Source organism: Ctenopharyngodon idella, chromosome 14 (genome assembly GCF_019924925.1).
Source record: "Ctenopharyngodon idella isolate HZGC_01 chromosome 14, HZGC01, whole genome shotgun sequence".
Lineage (NCBI taxonomy): Eukaryota > Metazoa > Chordata > Actinopteri > Cypriniformes > Xenocyprididae > Ctenopharyngodon > Ctenopharyngodon idella.
The window spans coordinates 18677443-18704885 of record NC_067233.1 but is presented as its reverse complement, the minus strand read 5'-3'; the positions used below and the strand labels follow the sequence as shown (position 1 = coordinate 18704885).

At 34.9% G+C, this 27443-nt stretch overlaps 1 protein-coding gene across 3 annotated transcripts; it reads right to left on the bottom strand.

Moving 5' to 3' along the window:
- On the bottom strand, positions 1-27249 carry b4galt1l (DP-Gal:betaGlcNAc beta 1,4- galactosyltransferase, polypeptide 1, like). 3 transcript variants are annotated; one of them, XM_051859683.1, is made up of 7 exons: positions 26260-27249; positions 24593-24828; positions 17233-17310; positions 14641-14828; positions 6144-6266; positions 2007-2111; positions 1-1827 (listed from the first exon to the last, which is right to left on the bottom strand). In XM_051859683.1, the coding sequence occupies exons 1-7, from the start codon at positions 26531-26533 to the stop codon at positions 1698-1700; spliced, it is 1134 nt and encodes a 377-aa protein (XP_051715643.1). In that variant the 5' UTR covers positions 26534-27249; the 3' UTR covers positions 1-1697. The 3 variants fall into 3 exon arrangements, with proteins under 3 accessions (XP_051715643.1, XP_051715645.1, XP_051715646.1); XM_051859685.1 differs by lacking the exon at positions 17233-17310 and having other exon boundaries at positions 26260-27248; XM_051859686.1 differs by lacking the exons at positions 24593-24828; positions 26260-27249 and adding an exon at positions 19995-20012.
- Between the last annotated feature and the right edge of the window lie 194 nt (positions 27250-27443).

Genomic DNA, 27443 nt, shown 5'->3' with positions numbered 1-27443 from the left:
TTAAATCAAACACAATTTAATTATTTAATTTCCATAATTCCAAAATTAAGTTAATTGTTCACTGCATTACACTTCAGTAAGAGGAACATAGGCATCGAAAATATGGAAAACAAAAAAAAGTATTGGAAAAACAGATAAAAATCAAACAATAAAAAAGAAAGAGAAAACTTATATGTGCTGGCCCTAAAACAAAGACCATTGTCTTAACTGATTTAAACCTCGTTTTAACTGACCTAAGGGGGAAAAAAGCCAATGATTTTTTTGCCAAAGCATTTGGTTTGAGAGACAGCATTAGCCGCTAATCCTTTCTGCTTGCGAGTGCTGTGCCGAATGGAGAGGTAGGTTGATTTCCTGGTGCAAAGGAGTTTTTATAAGGCATGGGAGATTTTTTAAGCTGGAAAGAAAAACTATAGGTCTTTTGGGGTGCTAGGCACGGAGAAAAAATTTGGCTTAAACATTCTGTACATTGTGTACGGGCTGTTACTCACCATCTTGAAAAGCACTTGAGCAAACAGCTGACATACATTCATTTGCTTCATCTGCATTTCGTCCCCCGACAGAGTTGAAAGGCATTTTTGGTTTCCACAATGACATGTTTTAAAATAAAACACTGTTTTCTTTGTTCAAAAGAAGAATTTAAGAGCAGACCAGCACATGTGTGAGAGAGAAAAAAAAAATACAAGTATCAACAGGTCAATTCAGCAAAGTTATCCATGGCTTCATGTTTTCAATACAGTAGAGAGCTTGAATATTCTTGTGCCCTTAATAACCAGCATAGATCTGAGAATTTCACAATTCAATAAAGGACTAAAAACAACAAAATGGAACAAAACAAATCTGAAAGTTTGACCTGATAGTACTGCACTTGATCTGATAGATTGGCAATCAAAAATCCAAACACAGCAAAGATAATGCACCAAACATAAGGAAAGAATTTAATGGCTTTTAAGATGCAATGCTGCAAGGCACTTTGGTGCTCCAACTAACATGATCATGGTCCAATACGCATCAATGCAGGCCAATACATTCAGACATCTCGTCCCTAACAATGAGAGAAGTCATTTAAAAAGGCTCTGTAAAACACAAATAACCTGGTACAGCAACAAGATAATGAGATGCAATTCGTAATAAAAGTAAACAAATATGTGACAGCCCAAAAATGCCGGTTTGCCGGTATATGATTATAGAATATCCAAAGCCCTTGATTGGTATAGCCTAGATTTTTTTGCATTGCTTAGCTTGCCGACTATGCTTTAAATATTCACTTTCGACCAAACTAAATAATCTCATACACAGCAACTCACATTCGTTGTCCCACCACAAGGACATTTTTAATTCAGATCAATTTAATATGCTGCTTCCATCAAATGGCTCAAAATATTGTCTTTTTTCTCAGCAGAAGTATCTGAGACAGAACAAGGTTGGCCTGTCGCCTCTTGAAGGCAACATGAAACCCTTGTGTGTCTCCTTTAGCAGCCGAACAGTTCTTATACACTGGGCAAAAGGAGTCCGGACCCCTTTGTTCACCATCACATGTGCAAAGATGGCAAAACAAAAAATTCTAAGTACTTAAATGTCTTTTTAAAAATATAATCCACTTTGAAAATTGTCCATTTGACTTGATATATCAAGGCACATTTGGTTTCGACAGCCAGTGCTGCGGTCTCACTCCGTTTAAGTTGGTCTCTACACAGGAATCATTGTTTTCCCACATCCACTGTGATTTTGGTGAATAGCTGGTCTTTCTCAATTTGAACAACTGTGTATGTTAGTGAATTGATCCCGTCCCTTGTCATTGTTTCCCTTGTGTGAGCTATTCGGTCAAACCTGTCACAGGAAATCACATGATTAACATTCCACAGAGCAGGAGGGCATAAAGTAGTTTTAAAAGTGGCTTCTATTTGCTTGTTAACCATTTAACAAAGCAGTCACTCATCTGACAACGTATTGTTGCAACATATTTCAAAGTACTTAAACTGTCAGAAAGCTGTAATATGTTTAGGTACCTCTGTGGATTGGGGTCGTTTTGTTTGTCTCGCTCATGACGGATCATTCTACATCTTCCGATGATCGAATCAGGCCTTGATACCGTCATCCCTCTGGAGGTAAGCCTGTGAAAACATGCAGTGCTTTTCAATTGGTTTGATTCAACATTCTTGTATGTTTGTGTAGAGAATAAACATCCATAATTAATACATCTAGTTCATGGTATATCAGTTCACAGACATTAGCCGTTTTTCCACCATCAGGCTGTTCTCAACTGTTCTTGTTACTTAAGGGATAGTTCACCCAAAAATGAAAATTCTGTCATCATTTACTAGGGCTGCACAATATTGGGAAAACTGACATTGCGATGTTTTGTTTTTCTGCGAAATATATATTGCGATATGAAAACAGTTTCACTAGATGAATGGCTCTATTTAAAAAGAATTAATCATTCTAGAATGATTGGGGTGATAAATATAAAGCATAGATAAATACAACAGAACAAAGATACAAATGAAATAAACAGTGCTTTAGCTTGTCTAACAGTATTCAGGTACAGAAATTGAATAAATCAAATGTAAAATAGCACTGCATAGTCTTCACTGTATAAATTAAATATTAATAATCTTTGTTAAAGCTACAATAGTGATTTTCTTTTTGTATTTTGTTGTTTGATTAACATTAATGACTCAGAAAGCAGCAGGTATACAGTATTAGGGGCCGTTCACACAGAACCAGTTTTTCTATTCAAATGCGCTACTTTTCCATTGTTTTTCTATGTAAACACGCGTTTGACGGACATGCATGACCGTTACGCTCACGTCTCACGTCTTTTGCAGCGCCTAGCACATGAACGCCGCGTTTTTAAGACGCCGTGTCAAGTAGAAAAAATTTCAACTTTTACACGCAGCGCTGCTCATCAATGTCAGTTCCAAAACAGTGGACCAATCAGAAGAACTTGGAGGCGGGGCAAGCATTGCAAGCTTCTGTTTACAGTAGCAAGTTGGCATGACAACTTTTTTATTTGACGGCAACATGGTGGAGGAGGCGCTCATTATTATCTTATTTTCTTTTTTTCCATGTTAAAAGTCGTATCTATCAATTCTGCTGTTTGCCTATTTCGATTATTTCCGTTATTGTCGTTATTTCATCACGTCTCAAAAGCGCTTCTCGAGACCCTCGCGTTCTACGCTGCGCTTTTTTAAAACCATTCCTGAGCGCTGCGACTCGCGTTTTTAGACACAAAGACACGTTCTGTGTGAATGGCCCCTTAGGCTGCTGTCACTTTAAGACAGAAGGCACGGATCCAATACAACGATACGCGTCGGTTTTCTTTCCTTAATTGTTTACGTAAGCCAAAATCGACCGTGTTTATGAGGATACTCAACGAGAGGGCCATTTTGACATAATTTTGCATGTATGTGTCCGTTCAAAAACAAATAGATGAGAAAGAGAACGGAATTCGGTGTTTGCAAGTCCGGTGTTCGGTCCATACGGATCACATATCGACTACAATCACTACTTGACATTGCACATGCTGCGATGCGACTATCACTGATGTGCACATCGCTATATCTATGCTAATACGATATATCGTGCAGCCCTATCATTTACTTACCCTCAAGTTGTTCCATAAACCAAACAGTTGACTTCCATAGTATTTTTTTCCCTCCATACTATGGAAGTCAATGGGGTCCATCAACTGTTTGGTTTCTGAAACTATATACACAAAATAGCTTCTTTTGTGATCAGTAGAAGAAACTCATACAGGTTTAGAACAAATTGAGGGTGAGTAAATGATGACAGAATTTTCATTTTTGGGTGAACTATCCCTTTCCATTCCATGCCGATCCGACCTAGCCTGTAGGCATACAGTTTAATTTTCCACTTTGGGGCTAATAACAGCCACTATTTGGAATGTAATACAAATGCATCAGTCATTGCCTTTATAACACAAGAGTTTACGGATGATATGAGATGTAAATAGCGACCACGTTATGGAGGATGATCGGATATTTCTATTATTAACTTAGTTTAGTTTACTTCACTTAAATAGTGCGCCTGGGCAGCTACAGAGAAACTGGTATCCAGGCAAAACAATCCTGAGTGGCGATGTCACTATACGTATTCTACCAGCACGGTTTAGCATGGTTAGCCAGCATGCTGAGAATTCCGGGTCAAGAACGGTTTGTAAAATTTAAAGTATCTATCGTGTCTGTAGCACAAACAGTGAAAACAAAGTACCATATTTAATATTTGTTTAAAGTTTAAAAGTAAATTATTTAAGTTTAGGGATTAGTTGAGACTGCACTATCACCCAGTATTCTTTAAAAGCATTTAACAAAAAGAAAAGAAAAGTTTCCTGCTCTGCAAATTTTTTTCTGAACATTTCCTGAACATTTCCCATGAAAAACAAGGCTGTAGCTGAGCAGCTGACAAATGCAGGTGTTCATGTGGGTGATGCAAGTTCACAATATTTTCTAATCCGGTGTAACTCTCCACTATCCTTTAAATAACAGTGCCCCCCCCCCCCACCCCCGCCAAAAAATAAAAGAAGTACACATTAAAAAAAAAAGACAGCTGCGGGAAAGTATTCTGTGACATGCAAATAAGACGTTAAACAGCCTACCATCTGCACCCTGACAAGCTGATGATAAAAGGTTTTATCTGCCCCTTCCTGCTTGCAGCAGAACTATAACAAACATAGAACCAGAGCATTTTGCTAATACGCTATAAAGTTCAGCTACACTAGTAATTGAATGCTTGGGGTCAGTAAGATTTCTTTATTCATTTATTGACAAAGAAGAAGCCTCTTATGCTCACAAAGGCTGCATTTATTTAAAAACAGAGTAAAAACAGCAATATATTGAAATTTCTATTTTAGCTTTCCATTTTATTATACACTACCGTTGAGAAGTTTTAGATTGATTAAATTTTTCGTACGATATTTTAATGTTTTTAAAAGAAGTCTCTTCTGCTCACCAAGGCTGCATTTATTGTGTTACAAAACAGCAATATTGTGAAATATTTTTACAATTTAAAATACCTTTTCTATTTGAATGCATTTTAAAATGCATTTTTTTTCTGTGTTGGCAAAGCTGAATATTCAGCATTATTACTCCAGTCTTCGGTGTCATATGATCCTTCAGAAATAATTCTAAAAGGCTGATTTTCTGCTCAAGAAATATTTCTTATTATTATCATCAATGTTCAAAACAGGTGTTCTGCTTAATATTTTTTGTGGAAACCATAATATTTTTTTTTCAGGATTCTTTAATTATTAGAAAGTTCAAAAGACCAGCATTTATTTAAAAAATAAAATTAAAAAAAATAAAAAACATTTTTTTGCAACAATTTAAGTCTTTACTGTCACTTTAAATCAATGTAATGCATCATTGCTGAAGTAAAAAAAACCAAAACCCCAATTGTTTGAATGGCAGTATGTGCTCTGTATCACATACTTGAGATTTTTGATTGCGCAATGCCATACTGGCAGCACAGCAACAGGATGTGTGAGGCTTAAAATGGAACCCTCAACTGAATGTACATTTCCGTTTTTTTCTGGATCAAAGGTTTCCTTGGTTTATTGCACTTGAAGACAGAAATGAGCTCGGCTCTATGACAAAAACAAACTGTTTTTTTTTTTTTAGTAGAAAGGGGCGTTCACACTCAACTTCACACTCCATACACTTTCATCCACACGTATTTGAACGTGGGTGTACACCAACGCAAGCAAAGGGGTTTCACATTTTAAATTTTTAAATGTCATTATTTTCTCTCCCTCATGATGTTCCAAGCCGTTTTTTTTTTTTGTGGATGACCAATGATGTTTAATGTTGCTGACATCCAAACAAGTGAAAGATGACTTAAATTTTGTCTATCATATGTCTTCCAAATACAAGTCATAGTAGTTTTTATGGCACTTTTACAGTGCTTGTATGTTTTTATTCCTTGACAGGCCATGGTCACTATAAACTTGTTTTATGGTGTAAATCTGTCATGATTCTCTAAAACTGTGTGTGCCAATCAGCAAATGGATTTGGAACGAGATCCAGGGTGAGTAAATAAAGACAGTACTGTCATTTTAGGGTGAAATTTTCCTTTTGTATTTACAGTCTGTAATGAGGAAATGATATCTGATAAAGGAGTTTTCGAACCTGTTATATATGTCATCATCTTCCCCTCCCCAGCCCCAGTAGTTGTTTGGGAAGCCGTTGATCTTCAGAAACTGTTCTTTGCTCAGCGATGACACGCCACCAAAGTACTGCGTGTATGGCAACCTGTTGGAGATGGACAGAGATAGAGATAGACACTATAAGGAACAGTTGCGTGTTGTGTGGCAGTTGTTGGTTTAGGTGAAGAAGAGGTGCAGCATGCAGCTTGGTGTTTCTCTGCAGGGAAATGACAGTGCACTAATGAGAACTGGCAGGGGGCTGAACTTGAGCCCGTAAGCATCTGCTGCCTCTGTGTTTTGCTGCAAGCTAGTCAGTAAAGGACGTGTCACTCCTGCTAACTCACACGTGTGATGGTCTATATAGAGAAGATAACCATAGCAATAGTTTGGCGTCAGCAAACATGGATTGCAGTTTACACAGATGGTGTGAGATAACATTATCCAAACTAAAGGCACCGTGAACAGAGATGCATTATCTATTACAGTGTGTAAAGAAAATCAACACTCCTTTAAAATAGTTACTTTATTTGTTGTACAGCCTGAAATCAAAACACCTTTTCCAGATTTATTTACAAATTTTGCCTTATAACAAAAAAGAAAAAGGCAACTTGAAAAAACAGGTTTGAAAAAGTCATCAGTCCCTTGTTTTATTACTTCATAGAGCCACCTTTTGCTTTAGATCACAGCCATTAATCTTTTTGGATATGTCTGTACTAGCTTTGCACACCTAGATTGGGGAATATTTGCCCATTCTTCTTTGCAGAATTGCTCAAGTTCAGATAAATTCTGTGGTGAGCGGCAATGGACTGCCCTCTTCAAGTCCATCCACAGATTTTCTATCGGATTTAAATCAGGGCTCTGACTTGGTCACTCAAGAACATTCACCTTCCTATCCTTAAGCCACTGCATTGTTCTTTTGGCGGTATGTTTAGGATCGTTGTCGTGTTGGAAGGTGAATGACCTGCCCATCTTCACCTGTCTAGCAGAGGGACACAGGTTTTCCAAACATAGCACTTGGAGTTCAGTCCAAATAAAAGTCAATTTTGGACTAATCAGACCATAGCACCTTTTGATAGATGGCATCAGAGTCTTCCAGGTGTGTTTTTGCATAGCGCAAATGAAACTAAGTATAGTACTTTTTTAGGAAAGGCTTCTTTCTTTCAGCGCTATGTTTGGTGGCGAAAAACAAACCCAGCACACCACACAAAACACACCATACCTACTGTGAAGCATGGTGGTGGCAGCATTATGTTGTGGGGGTGTTTCTCTTCAACGGGGACTGGGCGATTGGTCAGGATTGAAGGGAAAATGGATGCTGCCAAGTACATCCAAATTCTTGAGGAAAACCTGCATCCCTCTGCTGGACGGATGAAGATGGGCAGGTCATTCACCTTCCAATATGACAATGATCCTAAACATACTGCCAAAAGAACAATGCAATGGCTTAAGGATAGGAAGGTGAATGTTCTTGAGTGACCAAGTCAGAGCCCTGACTTAAATCCGATAGAAAATCTGTGGATGGACTTGAAGAGAGCAGTCCATTGCCGCTCACCACAGAATTTATCTGAACTTGAGCAATTCTGCAAGGAAGAATGGGCAAATATTCTCCAATCTAGGTGTGCAAAGCTAGTACAGACATATCCAAAGAGATTAATGCCTGTGATTAAAGCAAAAGGTGGCTTTATGAAGTATTAAAACAGGGGACCAATGACTTTTCCAACCCTGTTATTATAGTTTTTCAGTTTATTTTTTTATTAATTTTCAGAACTGCTGCTTTTTTTTTTGGAAAATAAAGCTGGAATTTTTTTTTTTTTTTGGAATGGGTTTTGATTTCAGGCTGTACGACAAATAAAGTAAATATTTCAAAGGGGTATGATGTTTTTCTATAGGCACTGTATTTCTGAAAAAAATTCTATGTAATATACTATTAATTACATATGTATTAAATATATTGTTAAAAAAAATGTAGTAGTTGACATTAAATTTTCAGTTTCAGCAGTGTCATCTTGTTACATACATAATACACCAAAATGTATCTAATATTTGAAATTTTAAAAATGAATTTGTTGCACAGCAGGACCATTTCAAATGAACTAGGCTAAAATAGTAACAATTATATTATATTGCATTATATTTTAATTAGGACTATCCTACTATAGAAGTCAATGGCTACTGTCAACTGTTTGATTATCAACATTCTTCAAAATATCTTCTTTTGTGTTCAGCAGAAGAAAAACTCATACTCATTTACTCATAGGGTGAGTAAATGATGACACAATTTTCATTTTTGGGTGAACTATCCCTTTAATCTAGAAACAAACAATTTTTGAGTCTCACTTATCTCTTCAGGGTCAGTTTGCGTAAAAGGTATTATGATGCGTGTCATATAATTATTATAGTTATAAATTTTTAACAATTATATATATATATATATATTTTTTTTTTTTTTCTTTTTCCTAAAGCACGATTATAACGAGGTAATATTTAAATATTTATTCAGTTGTTATTCAGTTATTATTTATCTTTTTGTCACATCACACACGAATCTGTATTCAATTTGTTCTGGGTTTTTTTTTCCTTTTTGTATTGGGAAGTTTTCTATGCTATAATGTATTTCTATAATAAAATACATGTGTGGTATCTAATAATAGCAATATAAATATTATTCTCAGTGAATAAAGATTACTTATTAAACGAAAAGATTGAAAAAATGATTGCACAACTACCAAATAGGTGGCAATGTGCACTAAGTAGGCTATGTAAATCGCCATTAAACAAAAGAAGGAGGAGGAAGTAGAATGCCGCTCTTTTTCTTATTGCTGTTTCCACTACATTAATTCACATATTCTTTACTAAAAATACTAAAGAGAACAAAGGCAGTGCATCAGCCAACACTGGCTATGATAAAACGTAATATCAATATTTGTGGAGATTGTTACCCAAGCAGCTTTAAAGGAATTTTCAAATAAGAAAATTCTGTCATTACTTTGTTAATCTTGTGACTTTCAAACCTGCATGATAAAAGAATCATAAAAACTACTGTATGGCTTAAAGACAACTTGGAATACAGCACAAGCCATTTTATGATACTTTTATGGTGTTTTTGCATCTGTTTTGATGCTTGAATCGACATTCACTCTCTCCAATTGCACTGAAACGGGCCTGGACCAAGGTTATAATTGTTAACGAAAACGAACGAAAAAACGAAAACTAGGTGGGAAAAAACATTGTCGTTAACTGAAATAAAAATAAAAACGAGGCATTAGAAAAAAACGATAACTAACCAAAACTGTAATGCGTGTTTGGCAAAACTAACTAAAATAATAATAAAATTATAGACTAAATGTCCTTAGTTTTCGTCTTTGTCAATGTCTTTCATAGAGCAAATAACGTTCAGCTGCATTTCCTTTCCCTGCGTCTCTTACTCACGCGTCTCACACACACACACACACACACACACACACACACACACACACACACACACACACACCCCCACCCTCCCCTCCGTGCACACTGCGTCTCAATGAGAACGAGTGTTCGACGTTGAAAGCAAGTTCGCAAAGGTTGGTATCTCGTGAACACCATTACACAATCACACATTAAAAAGTGGTATAAAAATATTTTTAATTCTTAATATAATTTTGTCAGTGTGTTAATGTCGACCCGAGAAGCGATTGCTACTTTAGAAAGTTAACTAGTTGCAAGTTTGAGCTAAAATGCACTTGGGTTGTCGATGTCAAAACACTATATAAGCTGTGATTCAAATATTAAATAATGTTATGTCATTTGTTTACTCTTACACTGAATGTTTGCTGCTTCAATCCAGATGAGTAGGCTATTGTATAGGGTAAATTTAGTATAGGATGTGAAAATTGTACAGCTGTGGTATTTGTATAGGGTGTGAATTCTGTATAGAAGATGTGTAGATTTTTGGTACGGCGTGTGGATTTTGTAAGAGGTAAAGGAATTTCAATGGGGTGTGAATTTTGTATAGGGTGTTAAATGTGTATATTTTGTGAAGGTGTGAATCATATTTAATATAATAAAGTTCTGTGTAACGAATTATTAACAAAGGAATTATTTTGATCACCCCCTCTCCCCCCCAAACAAGAAATTCCGACATTCCATGGCATCATGGCGGTACCGAAAGTTGGAAGAAAGGGGCAGAGTCCTATTTGGGATTACTTTGAATATGACTGTGTGTCACACACACTAAAAAAATTGAAAAGCTGTATTTAAAGTTTTTTTTTTTTTATTTGTTATTTGTCATGTTCTTTTCTCAGATTGAGCTCCCTGACAATCTGACAGAAATGTCTTGTTGTGGCTCAAAAATGGGTTGAATACATGCGGTTCATGTATGTCTTCTTTAGTCTGTTGGCTCTTTAGGTTTTTTACTGGCACACGTCACTTACACATTTTGCACTTACTGCGGAGTGTTGAGACTGTTTACATATTTGTGCCCATATGTACATTTTATGTACTGGTTTTATTTTTGAATGAATATTTTCTAAAATTGTATGATGTTTTTGTTGAGTTATTATTACACAATACTTTTTCTGACCTTTTTGAATCTTGCCTCTGACAAATAACCCAAATTACAAAAAAAAAAAAAGACTAAAACTAACACTAAAACTAATAAAAACTAAACTAAAACTAAGCATTTTCAAAAAATAAAAACTAAACTAAACTAGCAAACCCACTTTAAAAACTAATTAAAACTAAACTGAATTTGAAAACAAAAAGTCAAAACGAAATAAAAATAAAAACTAATGAAAAATGCAAAACTATAATAACCTTGGTCTGGACATGAGTAAGGTGAATAAATATTGACAGAACTTTAATTTTTGGGTATACTATCCATTCAGAAATTGCAAAGTTACAACCAGGTAAAATGAACATGTATTCAAGTAAAGCACACATAAACCGGACAATTATGGAGGAAAGTATGCAAAAACATCCTTTTTTTTAGGTTAAAGGTCTGTCCAATATTTACAAACGTCCTTCATTATGATTTGGTTGCTGTTTTGCTTTCAAGATTACAGTTTCTACATAATCAGCTCTACACAACGGTGTCTCTGTTTGAAATAAATGAGTAAACACTATTCTACATCAGGTCCTGGCCAGCTCTTGTCTGACGTTCTTCCGCATGGCAACTCTTGAAAATTACAAATTACATCCAGATGCTTTTGAAGTTCTGTGTGAGAAAAAAAGCTGCCTGGTTCCTCCGGCAAACGCTAACAGTGGTGAACCCTGCAAAGACTTTATAAAAGACTGCCGACATGTTACAAAAGAGAAGCGCAATTGTGTCAGTGTGTGGGAGTTTAAAACCTAACCTTTTCAGATATCATTCAGATATCTGTAAATACAATCATGCCTTCACATACATCATACTCATATTACACAAAGCTTGTGCCGGAGGTCACTGGTACAAGCCGCACCAACAAGCTGCAGTTTCACTTTAGACAGAGTTGAGCTCTCAATGGGCCCTAATCTGAATCATGTGTGACGTCGCTAGAATATTCTCACCCAAACGCTGTTACTTTAGATAAAACCGTCAGATAAATGATAAAGTGATTCATTTACTACAGGTCAAAGTCCTGCTGTAATAACCTGGGGTTAAAAGGATATTCTGGATTAAATATGACCAGGTTAAATCAACTGAATCTGTGGCCTGCTGTGGATTACCAACGAAAATAAAGTTGACTCGTCCCTCAATAAAAATGAATCAGAAGCACATTTACAGTAATTGAAACCAGAATATTATTTTAAGGACACAATGGTGATAGAACAACCCTTGAGGGTTTGATAATACAAAATTTCGATTAACAGCCCTGATTTTTTGGACTACTGAACATCTAAGCTCAAGACTACAGATATCTTGGACTTACAAAAAGTACTGTGGTGATACCATGGTACATACAGATGTAATTTGATATATACCATGGTAATGAATGATTACTATATGCATACATAATGGTATTTAGAAGATCTTATATCATGGGTTGAGTTTTTTATATCATTGTGACTGTATACTGTTCAAAAGTTTGGGATCGGTAAGACTTTTTAAAAAGTTTTTGAAAGAAGACTACATTATTTGATCAAAAATACAGTAAAAATAGTAATATTGTGAAAAAGTATTACTATTTAAAATAGCTGTTTTCTATTTAAATATATTTTAAAATGTCTTTCTGTGATCAAAGCCAAATTTTCAGCATCATTACTCTAGTCTTCAGTGTCACATGATAATTCAGAAATCAATCTAATATGCTGATTTTAGAATCAGAAGCATTATTTATTAGCATCAATGTTGAAAACAGTTGTGCTGCTTAATATTTTTGTGGAAACCATGATATTTTTTTCCAGAATCCTTTGATGAATAGAAAGTTCAAAAGAACAGCATTTATTTGAAATATAGTCTATAAAATATAAAACATATCTTTTGTTACATTATAAATGTCTTTACTGTCACTTTTGTTCAATTTAATGCATCCTTGCTGAATATGAGTATTAATTTCTTTCCAAAATAGTATAATAAATCAAAATTAAAATAAATATATTTTAAAAATTTATTATATATTAAATAACCACATGGCTTATACATTTCTTTCTTTTTTTTTTTATTTTTTTTTTTTTATAAATCCAGTGCATTAAATACTTAGTCCACTTTTAAATAAACCTTTCCTGATAATTTACTCACCCCCATGTCATCCAAGATGTTCATGTCTTTCTTTCTTCAGTCGAAAAGAAATGAAGGTTTTTGACAAAAACATTCCAGGATTATTCTCCTTATAGTGGACTTCAATGGCCTCCAAACGGTTGAAGGTCAAAATTACAGTTTCAGTGCAGCTTCAAAGGGCTTTAAACGATACCAGACGAGGAATAAGGGTCTTATCTAGCGAAACGATCGGTCATTTTCAAAAAAAATGTAAATGTATATGCTTTATATAAACAAATGTTCGTCTTCTAAGTGCTTCCGCCAAAACCGCATTTCCGTATTCTCCAAAAAGTTTACGCTGTATGTCCTACGCCTTTCCTATTCTACTTACGGAACGAACGCAGCGCCAGTTACATTTTTTCCGTAAGTTAAATAGGGTAGGCGTAGCTGCACTGAAACTGTAATTTTGACCTTCAACCATTTGGAGGCCACTGAAGCCCACTATAGGGAGAATAATCCTGGAATGTTTTCATCAAAAACCTTAATTTCTTTTCGACTGAAGAAAGAAAGACATGAACATCTTGGATGACATGGGGGTGAGTAAATGATCAGGAAAAGTTTACTTGAAAGTGGACAAATCATTTAATTACTTGCATACTACTAGCAAGTACTGAAAAAAAAAAAAACTAGATTATTTTATTTATATTTGAAACTTGAATGCAAACCAAAAGATATACTTTTATCGGACATGATTATTTGAATCGGACATGTGGCTTTGCATGGTTAAACAACATACAACTGTTATCACTTAGGGTGTACTCACTTTCGTTGCCAGCTATTTAGACAATAATGGCTGTATGTTAAGTTATTTTCAGAGGACAGTAAATCTATACTGCTATACAAGCTGCACATTGACTACTCTAAAATATATCCAAGTTTCATTTCTATAGCATTGTCCCTTGAGAAGATATACTAAAATGGTTGCTGAAATGTGAGGGGTGTACTCACTTTTGTGAGATACTTTATAAAAAAAAATAAAAATAAAAAATAAATAAATAAATATAAAAAATGCAGTTAGAGTGCATGGTGAAAAAAGGCTTTGTCGGGACAACATTCAATTCACGGAAAAGAGCAATTACACAACATTTTAAGATAAAGAAGTGCTCTTTGGTTTTCAACTGCGATAACTAATGTGCTCACTTACAGAATCAGACACTGCTGCTTGTTTTTCATATAGCACATTATTCCTGTTCTTAATTATGATACCGCTTGGTTCTTTCGTTGGTCCGTCGGGTCAGGTTGTTTTTCTCACCTCAACCAAAAGGCCCTAGAGTTCATTTTCAATCGGACCAAGACCACCTCGTTCAATCGAGTTCAATCGACTGTTTTGGTAGGGATCCAAGTGCGACTGCCGTATTCATATATGCCTAAACAAACCGAACTAAGGGAGAAAACAAGCCAAGAGTGAAAATGCCCCAAGATCTAATTGGATGAGCCACAATCAGCCTTAAAATCTCTTTAATAATCTCATTTTGACCAGTTTGGGACATGTCCTGCTCTGTATGTTCACATTACTGCATGTTTCTTTGTCACATTCAACATGTAAATACTGTAATCCAGACCCTGTCATGCAAATATGTATATCACAGTATATAAATTTGCACATACAGCCAACATGATACTGCATATGTAACTCAAAGAAAATCTTAGTACTATGTCCAAACAAACCATGGTACTTTTATATGCATACTGGCACATTCTGGAGGCTGAAAATACACCATTAAGCCACAACATGAGACAACAGTCAACAAAAAAAAGGAAATACCTGAAGCCAAACTTGTCCATAGACACAGACAGATGCCTGGGCTGATTATAGCACTTGTAGAGGTTGCGGTCATCCATTGGAATGAGGTCAACATCGCTGAAGACAAAACAATCGTAGTCATACTCCTTCAGAGCCTCCGCGTAACCAATGTTGAGGAGCTTGGCTCGATTAAACGTCTCCTTGCCCCCCTGCCATTAAGGAAAGAGATGATACCAAGAGAGGATGAGGCCAAGCTGCAAAATACACATTTAATGCAAATGAAATCACATTTAAGAGAGTGGTGGAAATGTCATAAAATGTCTATAAAGCAGTGTAATTTATAACATGACCTTTCGTGCCATAGAAATTAAATGCATCTTTGTCTGTTTAAAATGATAAAATCAGTATATGCTGTGTGTGGAAGGTATCGGTTTATTCTTTCACAACATGGTTGTCAGATGGCAGGAAATATAATGAAACAACTGACAAACACAAACTTTTCAAGCATATATTTCCTTTTCTGAGTGAACTTTTCAATAGTGCATGACGTTGTTGTTTTTGACCTGTACTGGTCTGATTAAGCGGATATTGAAAGTAAATAATTTCATGGAAAATTATTTATAGTATACACGTCCTTATGCAGGTTTTGAAAGTTATCCATTATTTAAAAAGTAGTTTAAAGAAGCCATCTTTTCTACTGCAAATCAAATACATAGGAACTTTATGCTGTTTAAAAATAAAGTGCAACATTATTGATTTAAAAATTAAAATTTTATTATTAAACAACATAACTGCCTATCATATTAGTTATTGGCCAGAATGTACTGTAAACTTGTTGTAAATTTAAAGTAAAATCCTGGCAGCTGGGTTGCCAGCCACAGGACTACTACTGTAAACAACATTTACAGTATAGTACTGTTATTACCAAATATAGTATCCTGCTGTAATATGTATTTTATAGTATTACACTGTCTAAAGCAATTCATTGCATTTATACAGGGGAATACTGTTATTACTGCTTTTCAAAATGTACTTATATTGAATGTCATTAAATAATTTCAAATATCATACTTTGTTATTTGTTATGACAAAGGAAATGGAAAACAACATACTATGAGTTTTAAAACATTTATTTTTTTTAAGAAAAAAAGCTGAAAAGTTAATATTTAAAGTGCAGTTAACAATTATCAATGAACAATACAGCAAAATTATTTACTTCATAGACCCTTTTCTGGGTTTCTCAGAAGCCTAAGTCATCTTAATTGGGTAAACTTTTATAGCGGTGAATGAGAGACTTCATTAAATATATTTTTTTGTGTTTCTATTTGCGCAAATAGCAAAAGAAACAACTTTCAAAAAGAGGTCATTTTTACCATCACTCCCATAGCCGCTGTATTAGAAACACCCTCACAGCAGCAGTGTTCATTTTGACAGCAAATTTTGATTTAGTTTTAGTCATAGTCTTTTGACTAAAATGGCATTTAGTTTTAGTCATATTTTAGTCATCGGAAATTGTTTTAGTTTAAGTCTAGTTTCAATTTAACTAAATTAGATTTTAGTCGACTAAATCTACTGTAGATTTAGTTGACTAAAATCTAATTTAGTTAAATTGTAATGCATTAAGTAAGCATTTCTCTAACAATACACAGATGCAATACACTGATATACATCTGATATTCTCCAAACTGTTTATGTTCACTTAAGACAACCAACTGTACTTTACTCGACAAAGCGGACAGTTTTTGACTGTTCAAGTGCAAAAAGACACGAAAGAGAGCTCAATTCAGTCCTTGTCATTTCAATTCAATTTTTGCTTTTAAATGTCTATATAGTTTTTTATTTCTGTTTTAGAACATCAGGTTAAGCTAAAGCTTGGAAACTAAATGAAATAAAATAAGTTTACATTTTTTATATATTTATTTTTTATGTCAGTTAACGTTTATTTCAATTAATGAAGTTTTTTTTTATGGTTTTAGGTTTAGTTAACTATAATAACCCTTATACTTGTAAAATATATTAAAATATATGTGTCAAATAATGTTCTAAGTCTTTCTTTCCTGTGACAGAAGATACAGTAGTTTACTATGAATTAAATAGAAATTAAATTAAATACAGTTTATTGTGTAAACAAAATAACAATAATGACTAGGGGAAAAAATAATAATAGACCATCCCAAAACACACCGTGACTCGTTCTGAAATGCCTGCAGTCTGTACTGTAGTTGCAGGCTGCTCATTTAAGTTCAGGTGAGGGATAATAAAATGTGTTCTTACAACCGTCTAAAGCATATTACCGTATAAACATTGTATAGTAAACATTGTCATAATTCAAAATTATGATGAAAATTAATAATGACGAATAATATTCGTCAACGAAATTAACACTACACAGGAGCATTAACTAGTTTTTTGTAATCTGATGCAAATGTAATATAATACTTAGTATAGTGTTATAAATGTACATGCAATTTTTTTTTTTTTTTTTTAATGAAAATAAAAAAAACTATATTGATGATATTGATATTGATATACAGCCTGTGAAAAGGGTCTATTCTCCCAAATGTGGACTAAAGACAGATAGTTCAAGTTTTTCAAAAATATATTTCACAGTACTGCTTTTTTTTGCACAACGTTGCCAGTCTTGGAAGTCACTATCCCTTTCTTGGTTCTTGAGCCATCAGATGACTCAGCCTGAAACGACAAAAAACGAAGAAAAAAAAAAAAAAAAACAGTTGCCATCTGTTACTAACTGTTTCCAAAGCGGGTTGTAAGAATAATGTATGGTCACTTTTGCCTATACCGTGCCTATACATAAATGTTATTGCATGAAGCGTTGAGAGCAGAGTAAACCGTTTACTCAGGACTAAACAAAAGTGTGAAAAAAAAATGTAACGTTCCAAGGTCAAACCATTCGTGAAAAAATAGAAACACGAACGAAAAGCACCAGAAAAGATTGACTTACCGTATACACAGACGAACAATCATTTATACATCATCTCATGCTCCAATTTACAGTTATTCTTCTCACAGACACAAATGTTTTGATTATTCGGAAAAATTAGTGATGGGGAGTCAACTCAGAAAAAGTCGATTCCTCCACACTTAGTGTCAGAGTCAACTCCAGCACAGGAATCGACTCTCGTTGTCGACTCTGTTGCTTTGTCTGAAATCACTCACTAATGCGTTAGAGAGCTGGAACTGTCGCAGAAACAACGTAGTTTTATCCTACGTGTAGCTTATTTACAATTAAATAACAGCCAATTACTTACTAATTACATCCAATTACTTACTACAACAGCTTTGTGGTTTCATCAGTTTTATATTAATTTGGTTTGCCTTGGTATCCTAATTTGTGTTAATAATCATTAAACTAATCATAGTTAAAAAAAAAAAACTGCCAACAAGAATAAACACATTAATAAGAATACATGGGGCCTAAAATTAACACTCGCCAAGCACCAAATGGGAGTACAAATTGGTGTTGGGGAGTATATGAAACTGTGTCCATCGCCAGTGGGCTGGTAACAATTTTATTAAATCTAAGAATGAAAAATTATAAGAAAATGAATGTGAACAACGCTTGGGACAGCTCATCATCACAAAAGATTAAGCCATGCCAATTTAAATATTCTAGCTCAAGGCGACACAAAAGGGAACTCAATTCTTTACTCGCACGCAGCGTGAGAAGTTTTCTGTTTGCAAAAATCCTAAGTGCTTGCCCAGAAAGCTACGTCTCAGACAGCACGCGAATACTAAACTGACCTGTCTTTCAGGGCTTCTTGCGCTTAAACAGACATATTAAATAAAAAAATTATTTCCTGTCTTGGCAAGTACCCTTCCGGCATGCTGCAAGATGGCCGAACAGCACTAGGCTCCTCACAGTCAGTTGTTTCTTAAATAAACGTAAACATATGAGAAATAAAATGCATGTGTAACAGTATATTGTAACTAGCAGAGAGATGTTGAAAAATTCACGGTAAAGACAAAAGCAAGATTAAAACTAAACTATTTATTTTTTTACTGTAAGCATTTGCGGTTGTGAATACAGTATTACACAGTATGAAAGAAAAAGTTTTCTTCCTGTTAGATTTTTGGGTGTTACATAGAGAATTGTGTTGTGTTTTGAAAAAAAGTGTTTTATGAAGCTGTAAACTGAGTCGAATTATGCTTTTGCAAATTTGGTGTTTGGTTCTGGTGTTTGAGTGTCAGGTTTCAGAAATTGTGTGACAAGTAATGATTTTGTGTGTAAGCAGTTGAAAAAAAAACTAAAGTGTCAACAGTCTAATATTCCTGCTGCTGTCTGTTTTTTTAATGTTAATCAAACAACAAAAGACAAAGAATCACTCATGATGGTCCAAATGTCAAATTCCAAGGTGACTCGCTGTCATTCAAGTCTTTTAGCTGACTTTGGGCCTTCAACTCATGATTAATGGATGCGATCCCTGTCTAGAGCCCACCTTTTCTTCATCTGAAGAGCATTAGGGCGGCACTTGAGCTCATGGAATGAAATTTAATGAGGGTGGAGCCTCAGGGGTGCAGACCTATCTGTTATCCTCCCATGACTCAAAAGAGTAGCCATCCTCTCTTTTATAACACAGAGGAAACTCAAACGAGCTGCCCTGAACGAACTGTGGTGTGCTTGTTCTAGTGGAGCAGACGACATCCATGATTGATTCAGAAGATGTGACCTGCGCATTCAGAGCGAGACTCCACTTTAAATAACTAGACTGTCTTGTTCTTTGGCCATCTTTTCAGTCAACATAATGTAGCGTTCTCACATGTCAGCACCCAGATCTGATCGTCGGCCTGCAATGCGTCACTGGAGGATTCATTCACTTTTTAGGGAGTTTAAAAAAGTAGACTAAAAAAAGTAGGATTAAGACTCTTGAGGAATCAAAACACAAAAGACTCAAAGTGAAGAAGAGCTTCATTGTTCATATAGACAGACAGACAGATAGATAAAACAATGGATGGATGGATAGATCGATAGTCAGACAGACAGACAGATGATAGATAGGACCTGCTTTACAGCAAAGAAAATAAATACAGGCCAATCAATTAAAAGAACAATTCTGTAATTACTTTCATTCTGTCTCATTCAATAATTTTGTTTTGTGTTTGACAGAAAAATTAGCAGCATATGGGTTTGCAATGTCATAAGGGTGACTAGTCATTTTTGGAATAATATTTTTTTCATCAGTAAATAAACAGATAAAGAAGAAAATAAATGAAAACCAAATAGCACAAATACAAAACATAGCTATTTTCAGCACAGAACTGCCATCCATGGGAAATGAGGAACTTGAGAGAGTGAAAACAAGGAATCAAAAAGAAAACGACAAAGAGAAAACAGATAATCAAGAAGCCAACATTACCATTCGTCAGACGCAGCCAGTGAAGCGTAGTGTGATTGGCCAGAGAAAGAGCAAGCAGACGTCTCACCTTTTCCCGTGTGCAAGGGCCTCTGACGCGCATAAAAGGGTTTTTGGTTTGAACAGGAACAAGGGAAGGAATGTAGTATGGAAGGGTGAAAAAAGAAATGCAAGGTGCAGAGAAAAGAAAGGGGGTGGCAAACAGAGCAAGAGAATAATTAGAAAGAACAATCATGTAACACTTGAGAAAACACTCAAAGAAGACCACCAACAGGTCCAAGACCTTCTTGGCGAGCATATTAGGATGCTTTTAGTGAAAGCCGCAAAGAATGATACACATTAGTCTTTTCATTTACTTGGAAAATTCTCAAACCACTGATAGTTGACTGTTTGAAATGGACTCAATGAAGACATCTGTTCTCCGTGTGTCCCAAATAAAAGAGACAAGAACCGCAGCACTCTGTCTCACCTCGTTCCAGTCTGTAATGTCATGGGCATTAACTGAAATGATGACAACAGGCCGTTTTTGAAAGGACGCCTAACCTCAAACAGCAGCTGTCTCTACCACAGTCTGGGGAACTACTGTGTAATGTACCTTGGTTTAGCACCGATTAGCTGTACTCTCTTCCAGAATAGCTAAAGAATTCCCAAACTCAAGGATGCAACCAGATATTTATGGTGATTATGGTGATCAAATATAAATGGCTGAGTCCATTGAAAAAAGAGAGAGAGAGAGAGAGAGAGAGAGAGAGAGAGAGAGAGAGAGAGAGAGAGAGAGAGAGAGAGAGAAAACATCCACTAAATATTCACTAATCGGAATACTGGGAGTTCTCCAGCTTCTGTTCTACTCTTACACATGAAGCTTGGCATTGTGTATTGCAAAAATGGCTTGCAATGTTCCTCATTTGTAAGTTACTTTGGATAAAAGCCTCTGCCAAAATACTGCTGCTGTCTGTTTTTTTTAATGTTAATCAAACAACAAAAGACAAAGAATCACTCACTGCTCTTGACTGAATAACTTTTGTATCTTTAATAAGGATTAATCTATGTTTCATGGCTGGTAAAAAAAAAAAAAAAAAAAAAAATATATATATATTAATGGCCAGTAAATTTTAAAGTCATGGCCATTGGCAGGTGTGGCATAAAGTTATTTTTAGGCCCTGAGTATACATTATTGTATGTATTTACACTAGATATTATTTTTCGTATCTTGAACACAATCCTGTCCAAGCAGCTTTTTTGCGCAATTACAAGAGATGACAATGCGTTTATCACTCTCACCCAAACGTTTAGATGAATTCATTAAAGAATACATTACCTTCTTTCTTGTTTATTTAACTCTGATTAAATAGATTCATCAAAGTCTTTTTCTCGTGACTTTTGCCTCTTTAAAATTAGGTCATCATTTCAAGGTAATGTCATCTTTAAACTGGACTAATATGGCCAGACATTCTAAAAGTGTGTTGTTTTAATAGAGGTAGTTTTAGGCTTTGTGTCAGGAAAAATAATAGCCTACATTTAGTGTGTAATAATGATGTCAATCACGTATTCTTATTGCGACCCTGTTTTGAATTAAAGTAAATGGAGCAAATGGACAATTCCGGGAGTCGATTGTACAGTGAGCCTCTGCTAAAATACTAAATGTAAATGTACATGGCATACCTCCCTCAATGCAGGGATATCAATCGTAGGGCTGCCCCCTAATAGTCGACCAAATGTTAGTCAACGAGAAGAGGCTTAGTCGACAAATTTAAATTAGTCGGTTGGTCAAGTGGTAGCCTAACGTTAGCCACTTTACATTGGCTGCTCTCTCTAACATTAACCTAGATAAATGTGCGCTAATATTAGGTGCATATCCAAATGCTAAAATAGTACAGTGCTTATTGCATGACATATTGTCAAGTGCATCTTTGCAGCAGACACTGACTCATAAAACATAAGCTTATCAATAAATTATTAAAACGTTCAGACAGTCTCCTTTCTGTTTTTTTTTTTTAATTATTTAAAAATTATTTTTTAATTATTTAATTTTTTCTTAATTATTACTTAAACCAGTACTTAAGCTTAAGCGCTTAATTTATATTTTAAAGGCTCATTATTGTGGTTTAGTATTTCTCTGTAATGCAGAACAATGTTACATGTAATATTCTTTCTCAGCCTGAAACTGAAACCGTTTTCCGGTGTCAAAGTAGGCCTACATACTAACTTAAAATTAATATCATAAACGTGATTAGTTGACTAATGGCTTAAATGACATTTAAATGACATCCTAATAAAAGACAAGTTGAAAGGTAACAATACCAGTTTTTCTACAATATCAGTCAATGAGAATTTTAATTACAGGTGTGCTTGTCAATCTTAGACACACAAATCATCATTATATAGGCCTAACCTGTAAGCAGTGTCTATATGCAATAAGTGCAAATAGCCCCATTTGTTGGCAGAGGCTAATTACACTAATTATTACAATAAATGTTTACACTCATTATTGCTGAACTCGCTCTACTTCCTTCACATATCAGATTGGAAAAGCATTTATTTTCAATAAAAAATGAAAATATTTGAAACGTGAAAATAAAGTCTATAATGTGTGTTTAATAATTAATTATTTATTTTATTTTCCATTTCTATAATTTAGATAATGGATCGTATTAGTTTTTGCAATATAAGTTAAAGGGTTAGTTCACCCAAAAATGAAAATTCTGTCGTTAATTACTCACCCTCATGTCGTTCCACACCCGTAAGACATTCGTTCATCTTCTGAACACAAATTAAGATATTTTTTGATAAAATCAGATGGCTCAGTGAGGCCTGCATCGCCAGCAAGACAATTAACACTTACATTGCCCAGACAGCTACTAAAGACGTACTTAAAACAGTTCATGTGACTACATAAGGTTCAACCTCAATGTTATGAAGCGACGAGAATACTTTTTGTGTGCCAAAAAAACAAAATAACGACTTTATTCAACAAAATCTAGTGATGGGCGATCTCAAAATACTGCTTCATGAAGCTTCAAAGCTTAACGAATCTTTTGTTTCCGAATCAGTGGTTTGGAGCGTGAAAGTCACGTGATTTCAGTAAACGAGGCTTTGGTTCGCTTGACTTTGGCAGTTTGATTCACGCTCCAAACCACTGATTCGAAACAAAAGATTCATAAAGCAGTGTTTTGAAGTCGCCCCTCACTAGATATTGTTGAATAAAGTTGTTATTTTGTTTTTTTAGCGCACAAAAAGTATTCTCGTTGCTTTACAATATTAAGGTTGAACCACTGTAGTCACATGAACTGTTTTCATGTCTTTAGTAGCTTTCTGGGCACTGAAAGTGTTAATTGTCTTGCTGGCGATGCAGGCCTCACTGAGCCACCGGATTTTATCAAAAATATCTTAATTTGTGTTCTAAAGATGAACGAAGGTCTTACAGGTGTGGAACGACACGAGGGTGAGTAATTAATGACAGAATTTTCATTTTTGGGTGAACTAACCCTTTAAATCAATGTTGAGAATCATCTGTGCAAAAATGGACATTTAAATATTTAATTTACAAAATGTAAAGAAAATAACTCAAAAATGATTTAACAAGTGTTCATCTGGATATTAGTTTTTGCTGTGGTAGCGAAATCTAAATGTCAAATGTAAAAAATTGCCTATGCAAAAATTTTAAATCTATAAAATCAATCTACACACACAAAAAAGCACAGCTGGGTCTTGCTGTTAAAAGCGTTTTTACAACAACATGCTTAGAGCTACATTTCTCAAACTGGCCAATGACAGACAAATGAGGACTTTGAGAAAAGAGCTTACTTAGCAAAACACATGCCAAACTTCATGCCCCAGCACGCCCGTGTAACAAAGAGTTTACATTCCAGATGTACAAAAGGGGAGTAGACAATGTAATTTAAAGGAGTGAGAGATATTACAAAACACAGCTTTAAGAGAAACTCATCATTACTGGTAACAAACAGAGCAAAAAGTGGAATTCAAATGAGTTGGTGTGTTCACCGGCAGGTTTTATATTTCAAGATACAGTTTACTTTCAAAGTGACAAGAGCATTTAAATAAAGTCAAGCAGCCATCCATGTTTGCCTTACTTTATCTGAGCCATCATTTCCAAACAAATGACATTTACAAACAGAGCTCTTGGCAAGTTATGTTATTCTTCTTTGAAGAGTTTTCAAGAGAGCAATAGGTGTTATCAAGTTATACACTGGCATTCAATCAGACTTCATTTATAAAAAAAAAAAAAAAAAAAAGCCTACATAAATGTCGACACTGTAAAAAATGTTTTTCAAAGTTGTAAATAAAGATTATAGGGAAAATACTATTTAGTTGTTCTATTTCAAAATCTTAGGTTTATTCAATGTATTACTTGCCATTTCTTCACAAGTACTTGTGAAATCGGCAAGCAATTTCTAAGTGAAAACTGTTTCAAAGGAAATCCTACACCAATTTTCAGTGTTAAACAAGCACAGATATTTAACTTCTGACTCAATGATAACATCAGGCTGTACGCAGGCCTTTGAACCCTCGTGTGCTTACAGATTAAGCAATTGCAGGAACTAACAGGTCAAAGATTTTATCGCACTGGTTGAAAGACAAACCTGATTGATGACGTAGACACCGTAGTCCAGCTGCTGGCGCTGTAGGATGGGGTGCAAATAATATAGCCAGTACTTCAGATGCTCGTCACGGTTCCTGAAGGGGATGATCATGGCCACCTTCTGCTGGGCAATGCAGTCTGGGGGTTTAAAGTGCCCGCCGGGCTGCAATGCAGGGTTCTCGGACCTCACAAGGTCTAGGGTGACCGGGTCAGAGAACTCAACCCGGAGTGGACCCACTAGAAGAACCAAGACACAAATTACATGCTTTATTATGGAGACAAAAATCTCATTTTCTTAACCGCAATATTGGGACTGGATGATTTCAGCCATTAAAAACCAACCAAGCACTACTTTGTGTCTTAAAGTAAACCATGTCTCCTTAGAGAACTCATTCTTATTCATCACACTACGGTGGTATCCAATTACATTATCATACTACTGTTACTACAAGCAGCAGTGTCAATGTTGTCTGACAAAAAAGAAAGATATCCAGGACAAAATAAGAGTGTAACACAAAGCTTCTCTGCCAATTTTTCCATTACGACACAGCGCTTCAATTAATCAGCAAGCATAAGTAGATAATGTGAAAACTACCAAGTAATACTTATGTAAGAGACAAGAAATTGCTGTACTGTCAATAAGAAGTTACACAGATGGGTAAATGTTAACATCCAGAGACTCGACAGCTGTAAAAACATGCTTTTGTTTTTGGAATCTGGACTGAGAGAACACAAAGTGACAGGTCACATCATTTATAACAAACACAAATTTCTCAGAAATACTAAACTCTGCTGAATAATACTACATTGGCAAAATTTTAAAACTTGTATGCGTATTCTTTATTAAAAAAGAGACTATTTTATTTAAAAACAAGCTAAACAACCCATCTAAACCAGCCAAGACGCACAGAAATGGGTGAATTTAATGAATTCTGTCCAAAACAGCCTGGTGTATATTTAAACCCAAAATTAAATGGGGAAAAAATTTATATTTTATATTTTCCACTTGCACTTGTCATGAAGAAAATCTCACAGTATAAAAACAATTAAAAGTCCTTCATTTTCTTTAAGAAAAATGTCTTTCCTTTTGTGAGACTCACCCAACTAAACAGACAAGCACATAAAAATTAGAAGAAAAAATAAATAGAATGGTTAACACCAGCAATTTTCTTTCATGCTAACATCAACTAGTATTGTTTAATATTTTTTAAAGAAGACTCTTATGCTTTTTTCCCCTGAATTCTTTGATGAATACAAAGTTCAATAAAACAGCATCTATTTAAAATAGTAATGTTTTATAACATTATAAATGAATATGGTCACTTTTGTCAATTTATTGCATCCTTGCGGAATAAAAGTATTCACATCTTTTATTTTAATCTTACTCACTTTTGAATGGTAGTGTATCATGGTTTCCACAAACTGTTTTCAAAATTGAAAATGAGAAATGTTTCTTAAGCATCAAATTAACATATTAGAATGATTTCTGAAGCATCGTGTGACACTGAAGACTGGAGTAATAATGCTGAAAATTCAGCTTTGCCATCAGTTTTTTATAGAGCATATATATTCTAAATAAACAATATAATAATAAATATATATTTCAACATATATATTACATGTTCAACTCCATTTGCACAAATAGAGATCTTTAAAACAGCAACTCACCCAAGCGAGGTGGATTGTCAGGACATGTTTCCAGCTTTTTCTCAGGTTTTGTGGCATTAGTCGGAGATGGCAGTTTGATATCATCTGTATTGACTTTCTGTTCGGCCAGTTTCCTATGGATCTGAGGGCTTTGCTGATTTTGTACGAAGGCTTGCCTTGAATCTGAATTTCTCATATAATATACTATAGTAACAGAAATGTGAAGCAAACACAACACCACCACAAGAGAGCAAGTCCTTTGTAAAAGACTGAAATTTGCAGCCGCATCCGGCATTGTAGAAATCCTGGATACGCCTTTAAATATATATATCTATTTAAAAAAAAGATAATAAAGTTATTTACAATCTAACCCAGTCACTTCATATGTATTTCCCCACTTCCTGGGCTTTTGGAGAACATATAATTATTTATATACTAAATTACAAGTTAAATTTCCTATCAAATACTGTTTTACTTTAAAAAATAAAATGTAATATATATATTTATTTATATAAATGTCTCGACCGATTCCACCATATCTTAAATAATTAAACGGCTTAGCTCAGTTCTCAGCTAGTAACACGCAATCCACTACATTTGGTTTGGCTTATTTCCTTGAATTAAAACCACAACGTTATTACAAGTAAAACTATACAAAACCGAAGTTTGAACTTCAGTCCATCATGATTGACGTTTAAACGTGTATGAACGCAAAAAAACGTTATGAAGTCCGTTATGAAGTTTATAGGAGTCACTTAACAGTACGAAAACTGAAGTAAAAATCTCTTTCACATCCAGATAAAGTTAAACGTCAGCTGAAAGAATCTTCTTAAAAACCACAACTTCTCCAGATTCCCAACGTTTTACATGACAGATCTCCGTGGCACAAAAAGATATCGCAAGGGAGATGGCGATATGTTTCCGGACATATTCCAAACCAGCCCTTACCGTAACGAGTATAGCTTTTTGATCGATTGATATGCGCTGGGGAAAAGCTCAGCTCGATTTGATCTGTTCAGACTCTGCAGGCGGATTTGTTGTTGATTATGACTTGTAGATTAGCGAAAGAGCTAGTTGCGTCATCAAATGAAGCCAGCTACAGTGAGAAGAAATCTAGCTTCAAAATAAAAGCCTGCGCTGTTTAATTTAGATTTTTTTTGCTCGTCGCATTTCATTTCAATTTATTCCCAGCACATTTATTTTAC

Bases quoted from the DNA above. Each gene is read 5' to 3' on its own strand.
- b4galt1l (XM_051859683.1), bottom strand. From the start codon at position 26,533: ATGCCGGATGCGGCTGCAAATTTCAGTCTTTTACAAAGGACTTGCTCT. The intron at 2,112-6,143 runs GTTCGAAAACTC...ATGTTTTCACAG, and splicing joins GATGATGACATATATAACAG to GCTTACCTCCAGAGGGATGA. The intron at 1,828-2,006 runs GTACCTAAACAT...TTCCTGTGACAG, and splicing joins AACGACCCCAATCCACAGAG to GTTTGACCGAATAGCTCACA.